This window comes from Panonychus citri, unplaced genomic scaffold (genome assembly GCF_014898815.1).
Source record: "Panonychus citri isolate SS breed McGregor unplaced genomic scaffold, ASM1489881v1 Contig00134, whole genome shotgun sequence".
NCBI lineage: Eukaryota > Metazoa > Arthropoda > Arachnida > Trombidiformes > Tetranychidae > Panonychus > Panonychus citri.
In genome coordinates, this window is record NW_026515539.1 from 3,968,991 (window position 1) to 3,981,810 (window position 12,820).

Consider the following 12,820-nt stretch of genomic DNA (forward strand, 5'->3'; position numbering starts at 1 on the left):
AAGATACAACACAAACTGCTATTTAATTTTTGAAAACTTGAACTGACAACTGAATTGATAGATGAAAATGGTAATAATTTTGTTTAGCATTATAATATCTTGAAGATTAGTAATAAATTTTTTTATTTTACGTTTCAGAAAAAAACGCATTCGTCGAATAAGCTAACAACAATCAGGCTCAATCGACAATAACATTGAAAGAGTTAATCAAGAGTTAATTCAATAGAAATCAGTAAGAAAATAATAATGAAATCGTTAATAGTAACACGAGAAAATAGAAGTATGAATCGAAAAAGTTTAAGTTCAAATATTAGAAAGACTCAGTAGTCCCATGAGGAAATGGAATTGATATATAAGTGTTGAAAGTATTTAACAAGTTTTGGTGATGAAAGAATCAGCAGAGCTATTGAAACTTTTTTCTATCGTCGCGAAAAGAATAGAGAAAAATAAACTATTTTTCTGTGATACAGATTGAGGACAAAGCTATTATATAATAACAGAATGATCTTTTGCTACGAAGAGAAAATAAAACTCACCGATATCGAAATGAATTGTGTGTACTTTCTGTAGAATCGAAGATTATATTAATAAACAGGGAGGGGAAATTGGAATTGTTCAGTGTTAACTTTTCTCTCCCTTCAACTCATTATTATCCACATAATTGTCAGAACGACGATAATGTACACCCAAAAACAAATAGAAAATAGAGATAAATTGATTTTCGGATTTGTGTTTACAATAGAATTGAATTGTAATTGCATGTCAATCGAAATCGAAAAAATATCAAATCAGATAACTAATAATAAAAATATTTCTCTTCATTTTTTTTTATATTTTCATTTCTCTATTGAAAAATATGATTGAACTTTTATATTGGAAAAGTAAACTAAAAGTTAACTATTTCGTGACTTTCAACATAATTCTGATCCCTCTCATGGAATCAATTGCAATGATGGAGAAATTTTATTTTAACATTATTATCATGGGGAAATTAGTTGATAGTTTTTTTCTTGTTCATTCCTCATCTTCATCATCATCATGAACATGATTACACTGATTTAGTCTTTTAAGTAATTCTAATAATTGTTATCATCACAATCAAACTCAAACATTAGTTTGAAACTTTTATAATCATTATTATTATTACATCATCATTATAACTGTTACAACACTTATGTTACTTTGGACATGATCATTATCCCTCATCATTTTGTACAATAAACTGAACAGTTAATAAAGATTAAGGTAATAATATAATTTTTATTGGATTAGGATGGGTAACCTCATTGAGGAAGCAATGGAATGGGAAAAGAAAAGGTAAAATTATATAATACTAATCGTTTTACTGTAATAGATTAAAGTTGAGGTAAAAAATAATTATCAGAACATGAGGTTATATCTGATAATGAGAATGATAATAATAATAGTAACTCTCATCGGAATGATAATCTTTGGGTGGAGATATCAAATTAATATCATCAAGGTAACAAATGTTATCAGGGTAAAGGTAAAAAAAAGAGACAAAATTCAATTGATGAATATTAATACATGTATTGGAATAATAATAACGTTATTAGAATTGTTGAAAATGTTGATATGATAATAAATTGATTCTCGATTGAATAATTAATTAATGTGCTTAATTGATTGGAGATATTCTCGTTTAATATAATTATCATCTTCTTAATCTAATCTAAGATTGAGGAATTGAATAGATGTGAGATAATGCTGACGATAATTTATCCTCATGTTGTCATTCATTTCACTAGATTGTTGATAATTAACTTGATAATTCTAGTTAATCTTTTCATGATTATCGATGTAATTTCTGTGCTAGATTTTGTTTTAATTAATGATTAACATAATAACCAGAGAAATGAATAAAAGTTTCATCATGATAACATCAAGTCAACTGAAACTCTTTGCTATTTTTTTTTCAACAACAGTTAAACATTAATTATCATCATTAAGATTAATCTTAACTTCATTTTCATGAATAATTGTCTCTCAAAGGAATTGATTGAATAATTAGTTGGTTAAATATTTTTTATCGTGATAAAATTAAAGGGTTACGAGTTATATATAATTTGAAGGATTGGGTTAAACATAAATCATCATCTTCACCATCTTCATCATCTTTATCATACTCATGTTCTGAATAATTATCATAATATTATCACGATGAATTCATTGATACATTTGATTTTCATTTATTCACCATCATGTTGTATCTTCTTCTTCATGAGAATCTTTTGTTATTCTATTCGTTAGATGGTTATATCAATTTTTTCGATTTCTGCGCATTCCCATTGAGAACCTGATAACACAGGGTGAGTTCAGGGAGAGAATCTCAAGATCAACCTGTGGACTTGTATTCACTGTTAACTCGACCTTTCTCATGAACAGAACAACAATCAATCGGTAGTAGAGAGAAAAAAACTAACAGTTTAAGTTGAAACCGAGAATTGAGTCTATGTGATTTTGTGATTTACTTTTCTCTTTTCTATCTCAGCAAATGAATAGTTTTCACTTTACTCGGCAAATTATCATGAACGAAATTTCTTGACATTTTTTTACGATAACAATTTGAACATTGTTATAACTTCGAACCCTTTCAACTTTTTTCTTCTTCTTATTCATGAGAAAAGTTTTTCTTGTGATTATGTTCATCTTACAATCTCAACATTGTTTGGATTCTTGTGTCTCAGATTGTTTCATTTACCATGATGGTGATTTTTCAATGTCCGTGACTTTTGGTTAACGTTTTATGTTCATTCCCTCAAGAGATAACCGTTGTCACCATATTCTTGATTTTATCCTTGAATGAGTTTCGATATATACTTTTGATAATAGAAAAAAAAAGTGAAACATTGTCAAAGAGAATCGAAAAGTCTAAAGGGAAAATCCTGTTAACCGTTATTTTCCTTTTTTTTCCTCTTGCTTTTCTCTTTCCATGTTTTGATATCTTAATCTTTTCCATCATCTTGTTTATCTCTCATCCATCTACCAAATTCTTCATTCGATTATTTTTTTTCTTCTTCTTCTACTCTACCTCTTTGTCGTTCTCGCCTTGCCAATGGAATTCTGTTCACAATGAAAAATTCTTCCAACATTGTGGTTCACCGAAACTCGGACAGTTTATTGGTCACTCGATACATCAACAATTCACAATTCCCTTTAAGCTCATCAGTTAATTTGACAACTGAACCAACAGAATCTTCTAGTTTACCCTCATCTTCATGGTTACACTCATTCATTCCTGATGGATATGTTCCCGAAGAGATTGAACCAAGAGATATGGTTACTCGAATCATCGGTGTAATAATCGGGTGTCTTATTATAGTTGGTACACTTTTCGGTAATATACTTGTCATCATGGTTGTTTATAAATATCGTCGCATGAAATCAGTAACCAATATACTACTTGCCAGGTAAGTTCAAAGTAAAGTTTTTCCCTCCAAGAGGAAAAAGAAACTTCAACATTCGATAGAACTTTTTTTTCCATCAACATGTAAACTTTTCCTTTTGCAACTTCCCTGTCAATCAATCTCACTCTTATTTCATCGAGAGTTGATTCATCAATTTGTTCATTTTAAAACTTGATAATATTCTGGTTACTTTGTAACATTTACCGTTATTATTTGGAAACTTTGTATTTTATCTGATGATTTTCACACACAGTTTTCATTTCCTTTTTCTCATCAACTTTTCATGATGGAAAAATAAAATTCCTAAATTCTGTTGAATCTTCCCTCATGTTCATCATCATCACTTTTACTTGATGATTTCCTTTTCCATCATTATCAATAGTTTGTCTTGTTGATGGAAAAGATAATAACAAAAAAAATTGGAAAAAAAATCTCATGGATAATGTTAAGACTCTTTGTTAATCTTCTTGGATGATGTTTAATCCTTTTCCTGATTAACCCTTTTTCATTTCATTGAGATTAATGGTTGACACATTTTTCCATCATTTGAATGAGAGGAAAAAAAATTGATATCAACATGAGAAAACTGTCATGAGAAATTTGTCATTTTTTTCCTCAATTTTTGACTCAACTCCAATTCCAGCTTATGCTGAATTTCAACCTTTTTTTTGTTGCTCTTCACTCTTGATTTCATCATCTATTCATACTGATTTTCTACCCTGATTTCAGAGAAAGTTCATTTTGTGGTTCTAAAATATTGTGTATATACATTTTATCCTCTCCTTGTATAAGTTAAACAGCAAGACAATCATCTTCATCCATTCATCTTCTTCATCTAGTGTATATATATTTCATTCAATTTTCAATGATGATGATATAGTTATTATTATTACTCCAAGTTTCAAGTCGATGGAAACTGAATCATTATTATTCACCAGATATCACAGAGAATACGGTTCATTGCCTATCATGTTAGTTTTTTTGTGTATCTGCCCTGAGTTAGGAATCTTCTCTTTCCTGAATAACTTGTATTTTCATCTTTGTCCCATTTTTTTATTCACTATTACCATGTAAACCTTTTTATCAAAAAACATCCCTGCTGATGATGGTTCATGATCATCAGGATCATGATCATAATCATCCTTGTGTATGTGTGTTAGTCATAACTAATAACAGGGCGAAAAAAAGTCTCATGGTAATGAAAAAGATGCTAAAGGGTATTAATACATTTTCTCTTGCTTTTGTTTCTTTTTTTCTCCAAATTTACACCCAATCCAAAAGCTGAATGCTCATGGAAATGAATTTTTCTTTCAATGTTTTCAACATTTTGCATATGATTTGTTGTTCCACCATCCAAAGAGTAACAGAATTGAACAGAAATTTCTTTCCCTTCTACTATTAGTTACCATCATTAGCATTTTCACCAAGCGACGCATGATAACATTTAATGGCAATGAAATTCTAGTTTCATCTATTAATGTTCATAGAATCATTTAATCTGTAATCATTAGATTGATGTTCAATATTTTCCTTTCCTCCTTCTCTATTAAATGTTCACTTGAAATTTACCATGAAAAATGAGAATCACTTTTATTCTGATCATTTCCGTCGTTCACAAGTTCCAAAGTCTCCAGCAAAGTTTTTCCATCTCAAGGCAATAGTTGTTCTCTCATTGCGATTGGAAAAAAAAGTTTCCAATTTTACTGAATATCAAAGGGAAATTCATAGATTTTCAATAAGAATTTAAATTGCTCTCAAGTATAATGATGATAATAAAAAAGTTTCCATAATATTTACAGTTATCAATTTAGGTACTTTACCCTTTTAAGAAAATGAATCAAATCTCATTATTAATCCAACTAATGAAAAAGTATGTCGACTTTGATAATATTATAAACGTTTAGCTCATTTTTCCTCATGTAACTTTTAAATTATCTCTCATTGAAATCCAAGGAAATTTGATTATTTTTTTACCGCGTTTTTTTCATTATTAAAATCTCAAGTTGAACAACAAAAGAAAGTTAATCATTTCTTTGCTTATTTCGCTTTTCTCCTTGATCACTTTACTTTTTCTTACTGATTTTCTGTTATCCTGAACATCATCATTATCACCACAATCTATTTCATGATAATCCTACATAATAGCGTCTATTGCTCTTGTTAATAAACTACAGAGTCAATGTAATAGCATAACAAGAAGAGAGAGGAAAAGTTGATTCTGATTTCATTTAGTTTACAATCTGAGTGTTACCTCATTATCAAGAATAACATTCATTTCTTTATCCCTGAGAGATTGAATTGGAAAAGCATCTTAACTTTAACTCCTCAGAGCAAAAGAAATAACTTTTACCAATATAATTGGTATTATCTGTTTTCTGGTAAAGATTTGATGAGAGATTTATTGGTCAATAGCCTGGAGTTGAGTGTAAATGGTACAATTAACTTTAATAACAATAAAAGTCACAATTAAGATGCTCATCGATTATCACAATCCAAATAGTACATTGAAACGGAAACTAAATGAACAAAAAAAAAATGTCATTACATTAAGAATGAGCAATAATCATACCCGGAACTGAGTTATAATAATAGTTAAAAATAATAATAATAATATCTAATGTCATCTTATTATTATCATGTGAAAGTATATATCTTGTCAAAAAGATTGAGATATAATGAATACCTCAATGAATACCCTGGAAAGGAAATATAATGATTATTAACATGTTTCTATTTCGTTTCTTCATGAGATGATTTAATCGTTAGATTAACACTTTCATGATACATTGACTTGATGTCAGATAGTTTTTCCATGATAATTTGATTTAAAAGATTAAATTATTTGTCTGATTTTTATATTTATATCAATATATCAAAAAGAAGAGGCTTGAAATGATTTCATGATAAGTGAGAATGGGAGAAACTTTTGATTATAATATACAAATGAATGAATATATTCAATGTTTACTTGGAATTTATCATTTTTCTTTTGTTTACTTTGATAAATTACTACAATAAAGGACATCAGGCATTTTTGACTGTTTTTAGCCTAAACTTTTTGAAGTGATTTTATTTGATTTTTGAGCTTATGAGTTAAAACAAATCAACACGTATTTTTTAATTTTTTGATCTGACTCGCGGATTTCGTAAAATTCACCAAAAACGGAAAAATGGTCTGAATTGTTTTGTGATCGAATTAATATACTTATATAGCTAATCTTGGTATCAAACGAAAGCTCTTGAGCTGTTCTTTAAGAAAAATATATATTTGCAATTTTTTTCCGAATGTGAGGCTCGTTAGACACAGAAAACAATGGTTTTTTCATTCCGACTTGAATAGCATCTTTGGACTACCCTGAGGACCAACTTTTCTGCACATATTCTGATAGATCTTGATCTGGTCTATAAGAAATTGAAATAAAAAAAGGTGCCGACTGGCGCCTTTTCGAAAAAATCGACAAAAACTAAGATTAGCGTTGTAAAGCGGTAAAGTGGCCTCGGCATACCCTGAGGACCAAGTTTTTAGTACGGTTCCATACAGAAGCAATGTAAGTCAATCCAAAAATCGAAAAAGTTTTTGACTTGGATTGCGCCTTTTCGAGATAATGGACCTGGCTCTAAATTGTCACATCTCGAGGCGCAGTCGAAGTCAAGCTTTCATTCCTGTTCGACAGAACAAAACTCAGCGAACAGCAATCGTTTCGAGGCGCTCAGTCGTACCTGACTGTTCTTATGAATCAGATCAAGAATCTGGCCTCGATATGTCAAGGTAATCAAAATGAAATCGATGGTTTTCTGTCTCTAACCTGTCGAAAAATACTGGTATTATTGTGAAGAACAGCTCAAGAGCTTTCGTTGATACTGAATTAATATAAGCTGGTCGATCACAAACAATCAGACCATTTTCCGTTTTTGGTGATACAAAATCACAATCAAAATAAAAAAATACGTGTTGATTGTTTAACTCATAAGCTCAAAAATCATTAAAACTGAAAAAATTTTCATACTTTAATTCTAAGGCAAAAAGGCCTGATGTCCTTTTATGGTTTCTTTTTCTGTTATTTTTTTCATATCAATCACTTCCTTTTGTTTCATTTGTTTACCATGAATTTTATTCAGATTCAACTGAACAGTCTAGTTGTGGAAAAAGTGGAAAAAGATGAGAATCGGAGTAGAAAGTAAATATCGAATTCGTAGCAATTCATAAAATAAGAAGAAGAGCAAGAAACAGAAAGAGAGAAAAAAAAAGTTCTAATATGATAAGAAACACGAATTTTATCAATGATTTTTTAATCTGTTACAAATCACCGAGAACATTTTCTAGGTTATTGGAATCATTTCGATTGTAAAATTTACTATTTGTTTCGTTTTTTTCTCTCTTTGCTTTTTCTTTCCTTATTTCTTACCGAATGATATATTATAGCATCATGATGAAAATTCGGATTCATTTATCATGTGAATGATGTCTAAAAATCAGATAAAACTCTCAACAGTCTGAAAATTAGTCTTAATAACAAGAACAATGGATCCATTGAAGCAAAGAAACTCAGTGAAAACTCATGATACTTTTTTTTTCTTCACTTTCTCTCTCATCATCTTCGTCCTCTTCTCATGTTGTTCAGTCTCATTCTTTTCATCATCTTTTCCACCGTCGACTTTTTTTACGATCTCAAGAAAAGGCTCATTTTCACATTCCATTTGAACTTCTCACTCCATCAATGGACAATTTTCACATAAAATGGTCAAAAGAAGAAGTTGAAACATTGTGTATGACAGTTCTAAAGACTATTAGTAGAAGATACAGAGAATTGTATGGAATTACGAAAAATTTAGTCTATTTAGATAATTCTCTTGAAAGAGTAGAAAGAATTTTCTCTTCATCAACCACATTCCTTTTTAATAGTAAAATGAATAAACCACAGGCATCGAAAAATAGAGAAAAAAAAATCTTCGATATACGAATATCCGGTTTTCTATTGATTGAATTGAACACTTCCGATTCCCTTCATCTTCTTATTTCATATCATGAAATATTTTCTATCCTTTTTTTCACTCTCTTTACTTGCAACTTTTTCTCTATGTTGTTTAACCGAAACTTATAAATATATTCAGATTCTTATCGAGCTATAACCATTTGATCAAGTGAGTCCTTGAATTTTATCAAATCATTTCCATGATAAGAAATGATGCTTCATATCAATAATAACTGTAAATACTTTACCCTCTCTAACAGAATCGATTATAATAATAACCGTTTTTCATGCATAATATTTTTCTCTCTCTCTCCACTTTTCTCCTATCAATTGACTGAGTATTCAAATGAACTTTACCAAGTTCCCCTGCTACTTTATTCAATGATTACTATTCCCACTCAACGAATCCTTTTTCTCCCAAATTTTAGTTCAATGTCTTTTTTTTATCTTCATCGCCAGTGAAAAATTAGTCAAGGGAATCATTAGATCTTGACTATTCTGTGAATTCTGTTAGGTTTCCTGTTCTTCAATTTTTTATCATCTTACACAAATGATAGATTAGATATTATTCCCTGGAATTTGAATCAAATGAACAGGAAGAAGAAGAAGAAGAATTTGTATTCTATTCTTTACACTCTCTCAAAGAGATAGATGCAGAGAGAGAGAGAGGGAGAGAGAGATACTTAAATGCTCCTTTTTTCTCAGCACAAAGAATTGAATTGATCACAAATTCCCAAGTTACCTTTTTTCGAATTGTATATTTAATACAATTCTGTGGATTCGTCATTTCCAAATTTCCACAGACACAAACACTTTTTTTTAGTTAACATGATATTCATTTTGTTGAAGGATAAATAATAATAAAGAGTAGTGAAGGGTATAAAAACGTGTCCCCGATAATCCAGAATTTTGGATCACTAGAATGATTTGAATTCTCGATTTATGCTTATTTAATCTTTTCTTTAATTATGTTACTCATTTTAATTTGCTTTTATTAACAATTTACTCATTCGCTTAATTGTTCTAATTAATCAACCTTAATTGTTTTTGATCACTAAAGTGATATACTTTTAATCATCAACAATTGAGACTCAACAATTAACAAATTTAGTTCCTATTCAACAATATAAACTTTTATTATCCCTTTTCTATTTAACAATTAACCAAATTTTCATTAACCAATTAGAATTAATAATATCCAATTTCTATATGAAATCAAAATTAGTTAACCAATTAATTAATTATATTCCTATAAGAATATTTGATTAACAATTAACTAATTTTCCTATTTAACCAAAATTTCCTATTCTTTCTATGTTAAAATTAAGAACACAAAAAAGTGTCACTTTAAGAAAGGAAAAACTTTTCTCTTTCTTTGCTTCTTTCTTTTGCTTTCTTTTTTCTTACAGCTTATTTAAGCCAAACTACCTTTTTCCTCATCCTTTTGTTTAACCTGTTACATTGTTATCTTGGTTAAAAAACAAGAGCCCAGATTATCAAAAGATGATTTGTCTGCCCAATGTGTCTCCATTATAATAATGTTAACCCATTTCATCATTTAATTTTGTTTCATTTTAATTAATCTCTAAGAAGATTTTCCCCTTATTTGTAATCAAATTTGTTACCCCCAGTTAATCCACATTTAATCACCCTTTCAACTAATTGTAACCTCAGTTGAATGCTTGGTATAACTCTGTTAAGTCTAATACTCATTCAATTCCAGTTGAATATTTACTCTTATTCCAGTTCTCAATTAAGTTTTTCTTGACCATCAACCAGTTAGGTTTTCTTAATTCAGTTTAATAAAAAGTTCTTTAAGAAGTTCAATTAGTTCCATTTCAAAATTAGTGATCACTGAGTGATAAATTTTCGGTAACACGAGTTAGTGTATTGGCTATCCTAAAAGAATCTGTTCAATCTGATTAAGTGGGCAGATTAATCTTCTGATTACTCTTTCAACTTCACATAAGTTGCTGAGAATATTGAAATTCTCAATCTCTACGAGATATACACATCTCACCACGAACTCAACACAGTTCAACCTAATCACTTTCACGATTAAACCCCACAATATTGGCGACCCAGGCAGGATAGTCAATTCATCCCATAGCTCATACTACCCAAGATTTCCTTGTGTTTCTCACCTGTGCTTCACGTGCTAATCGAAATGGCTCCTAAAAAATTACCCAAACGACTTGGTAGACCTCGAAATCCACCTACAGTCACTTCAGTCTCCGATGATACTCTCATCAATGCCACACCGGTACTTCCACAACAACCTCAAACTTCATCTCAACACCCACCAGCTACTCCACACCTTCCTCAGAGATCTACTCGTAATGCTATTAGTGTTAATGAAAAATCTCTTAAAGATATTAACTTCGATGAAACAAATTTTCTATTTGAACAATGGCATGTTTCCATTCCAATACGTTCCCTGGCTCAGAAGAAATTAACCGAAGTGGTTAAAACTAATCTCCTGTTGCTCGGTGAAAATTTGACTTCTGAAGAAGTTCTTAATCTTACATTTGGTGACATCAAGGATCAATCCATCCCTGATTGGATTCTGGAATTCCGTAATCAAGATATTAACGAGGGTGAGATACAAACTTTCATCCAAACCATTGGTTCTGATGAATCAATAATCTTTGGCCTAACAAATAACGAATTGTCAGAAATTCCGTTATCTCTTGGATCTATCAAAAAGATCAAAACAATTTTAAATATAGTTGACCCAATTCCAGTCTCAACTTCACAATCAACATCCCATTCAACTCCGAATGAAATTTTGAATGCTACTAATCTCTTAGAAATATTCAAACAGTTGAAACAAGATCCCCATGTTCCTGAATTCACCCGTGGTGAAGATCAATTTTCATGGCTTACAAAAACTCGAGATCGATTGGCTAAAGAAAATGTCGACGATCCGACTCGTCTCCGTTTGCTTCAGAAAGCTATGGCTTATGAAATTAAGTCATCAGCAACTGATTTGGAATCAATCGATGATTATTCTTCTTATGTATCCGCTTTATTCGAAAAACTTCGAACCCCTGAAAGTCAATACTCCGCTGAGTTTGAACTTCAACAATGCAGATTCAATCCTGAAGAACATCCTGAAAAATTCTTTTCAGATATGAAACGATTAGTGAACAAATCATTAGGTAATGTTAATGATCGAGTTTTTCTTTCTCTTGTGCTTCAACACATACCAAAGTATATCCGCGATGATATATATACTTTAGGTATTAATGATGATCGAACCAAGATCTTCAATTTTCTTACGAGAAAACATTTCGACAATCAAGTCGCAAAACAAAAAGACAATCGTCCAAAACGGGACAACAACAACGCTAATAAAAGCGACAACAAGCCGAATAATAAGCTTTTCAAAAGTGCCAATTTCAATGGTCAGTCTACATCCACATCTTCATCCAACAACAACAACCGTAATAATAGTAACAACAATAATTACAATCCTCAACAAAATTACCGTAACAATAATCAACAACAGATTAAATCAAAATGGTGTTCTTTCCATAAGTCGAAAACTCACAACACCAATGAGTGTAAAACTGCTCATCGATTACAAAATCAAAATCAAAATCAACAAAGTTCACCCAACGAACGTCCGAATAATATTCCCTATTTTGCCTGCTAATTTTACCGAAATGTTGAATCAATAAGTCCTCAACAACTTAATCAACAACTTACAACAAGTTCCTCAACAAATTCAGAACTTCACCTCAGTCCCTGAGACAAATCCATTGTTACGAGAACCGGCTCAATGTGCTCTTCGTGATGGATCCGTTAGTTTCGCAACTACCAAAGATGCTCCTCAAATAACAAAACTTGGAAATTTCGCTATCGAACATATGCCTCAAGTTAATATGAAACTTTGTCAACCCTCGAAAGAACTTTTCAAAGAAGGTAAAGTTTTACTCGACACTGGTGCTTCCGCTTGTGCAATCGATTATAACTTGGCTCAAGAACTCAATGTTCATTGTGTTCCAATTGGTCGATATCTCAAAGGGATTTGCTCAAATTCTCTTGTTGATGCCGCTGGTTTCGCCTATGCAATCGTCAAACACGCTGACATGGACGAATCAAGAATCATCAAAATTCAAGTTTGTAAAAACTTTTACCCAGTTTTGCTTTTGGGAAATGCATTTATGCATCTTTTCTTCATGAGATTTGAATCCGATGGTGATCAATTTAAGATCATTAGTAAAGAAACTCCAACTTCCCCTGAAGTAACCAATCAGAATTTCTATTTTAGATTCTGTACCCCCGCTGAAACTAACCATATTATTGAATCGACAATTAAAGTCACAGGCAATGCTTCCTCAGATTACATCTTAGATTCCTCAATCAATAATTCCACTAACAAACTCGCTCATGCTAAAAGCTTAATTTCCGTGC

General features: G+C 30.8%; 1 protein-coding gene across 1 annotated transcript in view; it reads left to right on the plus strand.

The window, feature by feature from the left end:
- The first annotated feature begins 2,142 nt into the window (after positions 1–2,142).
- The window catches only part of LOC128391283 (beta-2 adrenergic receptor-like), a 29,795-nt gene continuing 19,117 nt past the window's right edge, over positions 2,143–12,820 (plus strand). Inside the window, exon 1 of the mRNA XM_053351136.1 lies at positions 2,143–3,431. Coding sequence (XP_053207111.1) covers positions 3,094–3,431 — 338 coding nt within the window. The 5' untranslated portion in view covers positions 2,143–3,093. The remainder of the gene's footprint in view (positions 3,432–12,820) is intronic.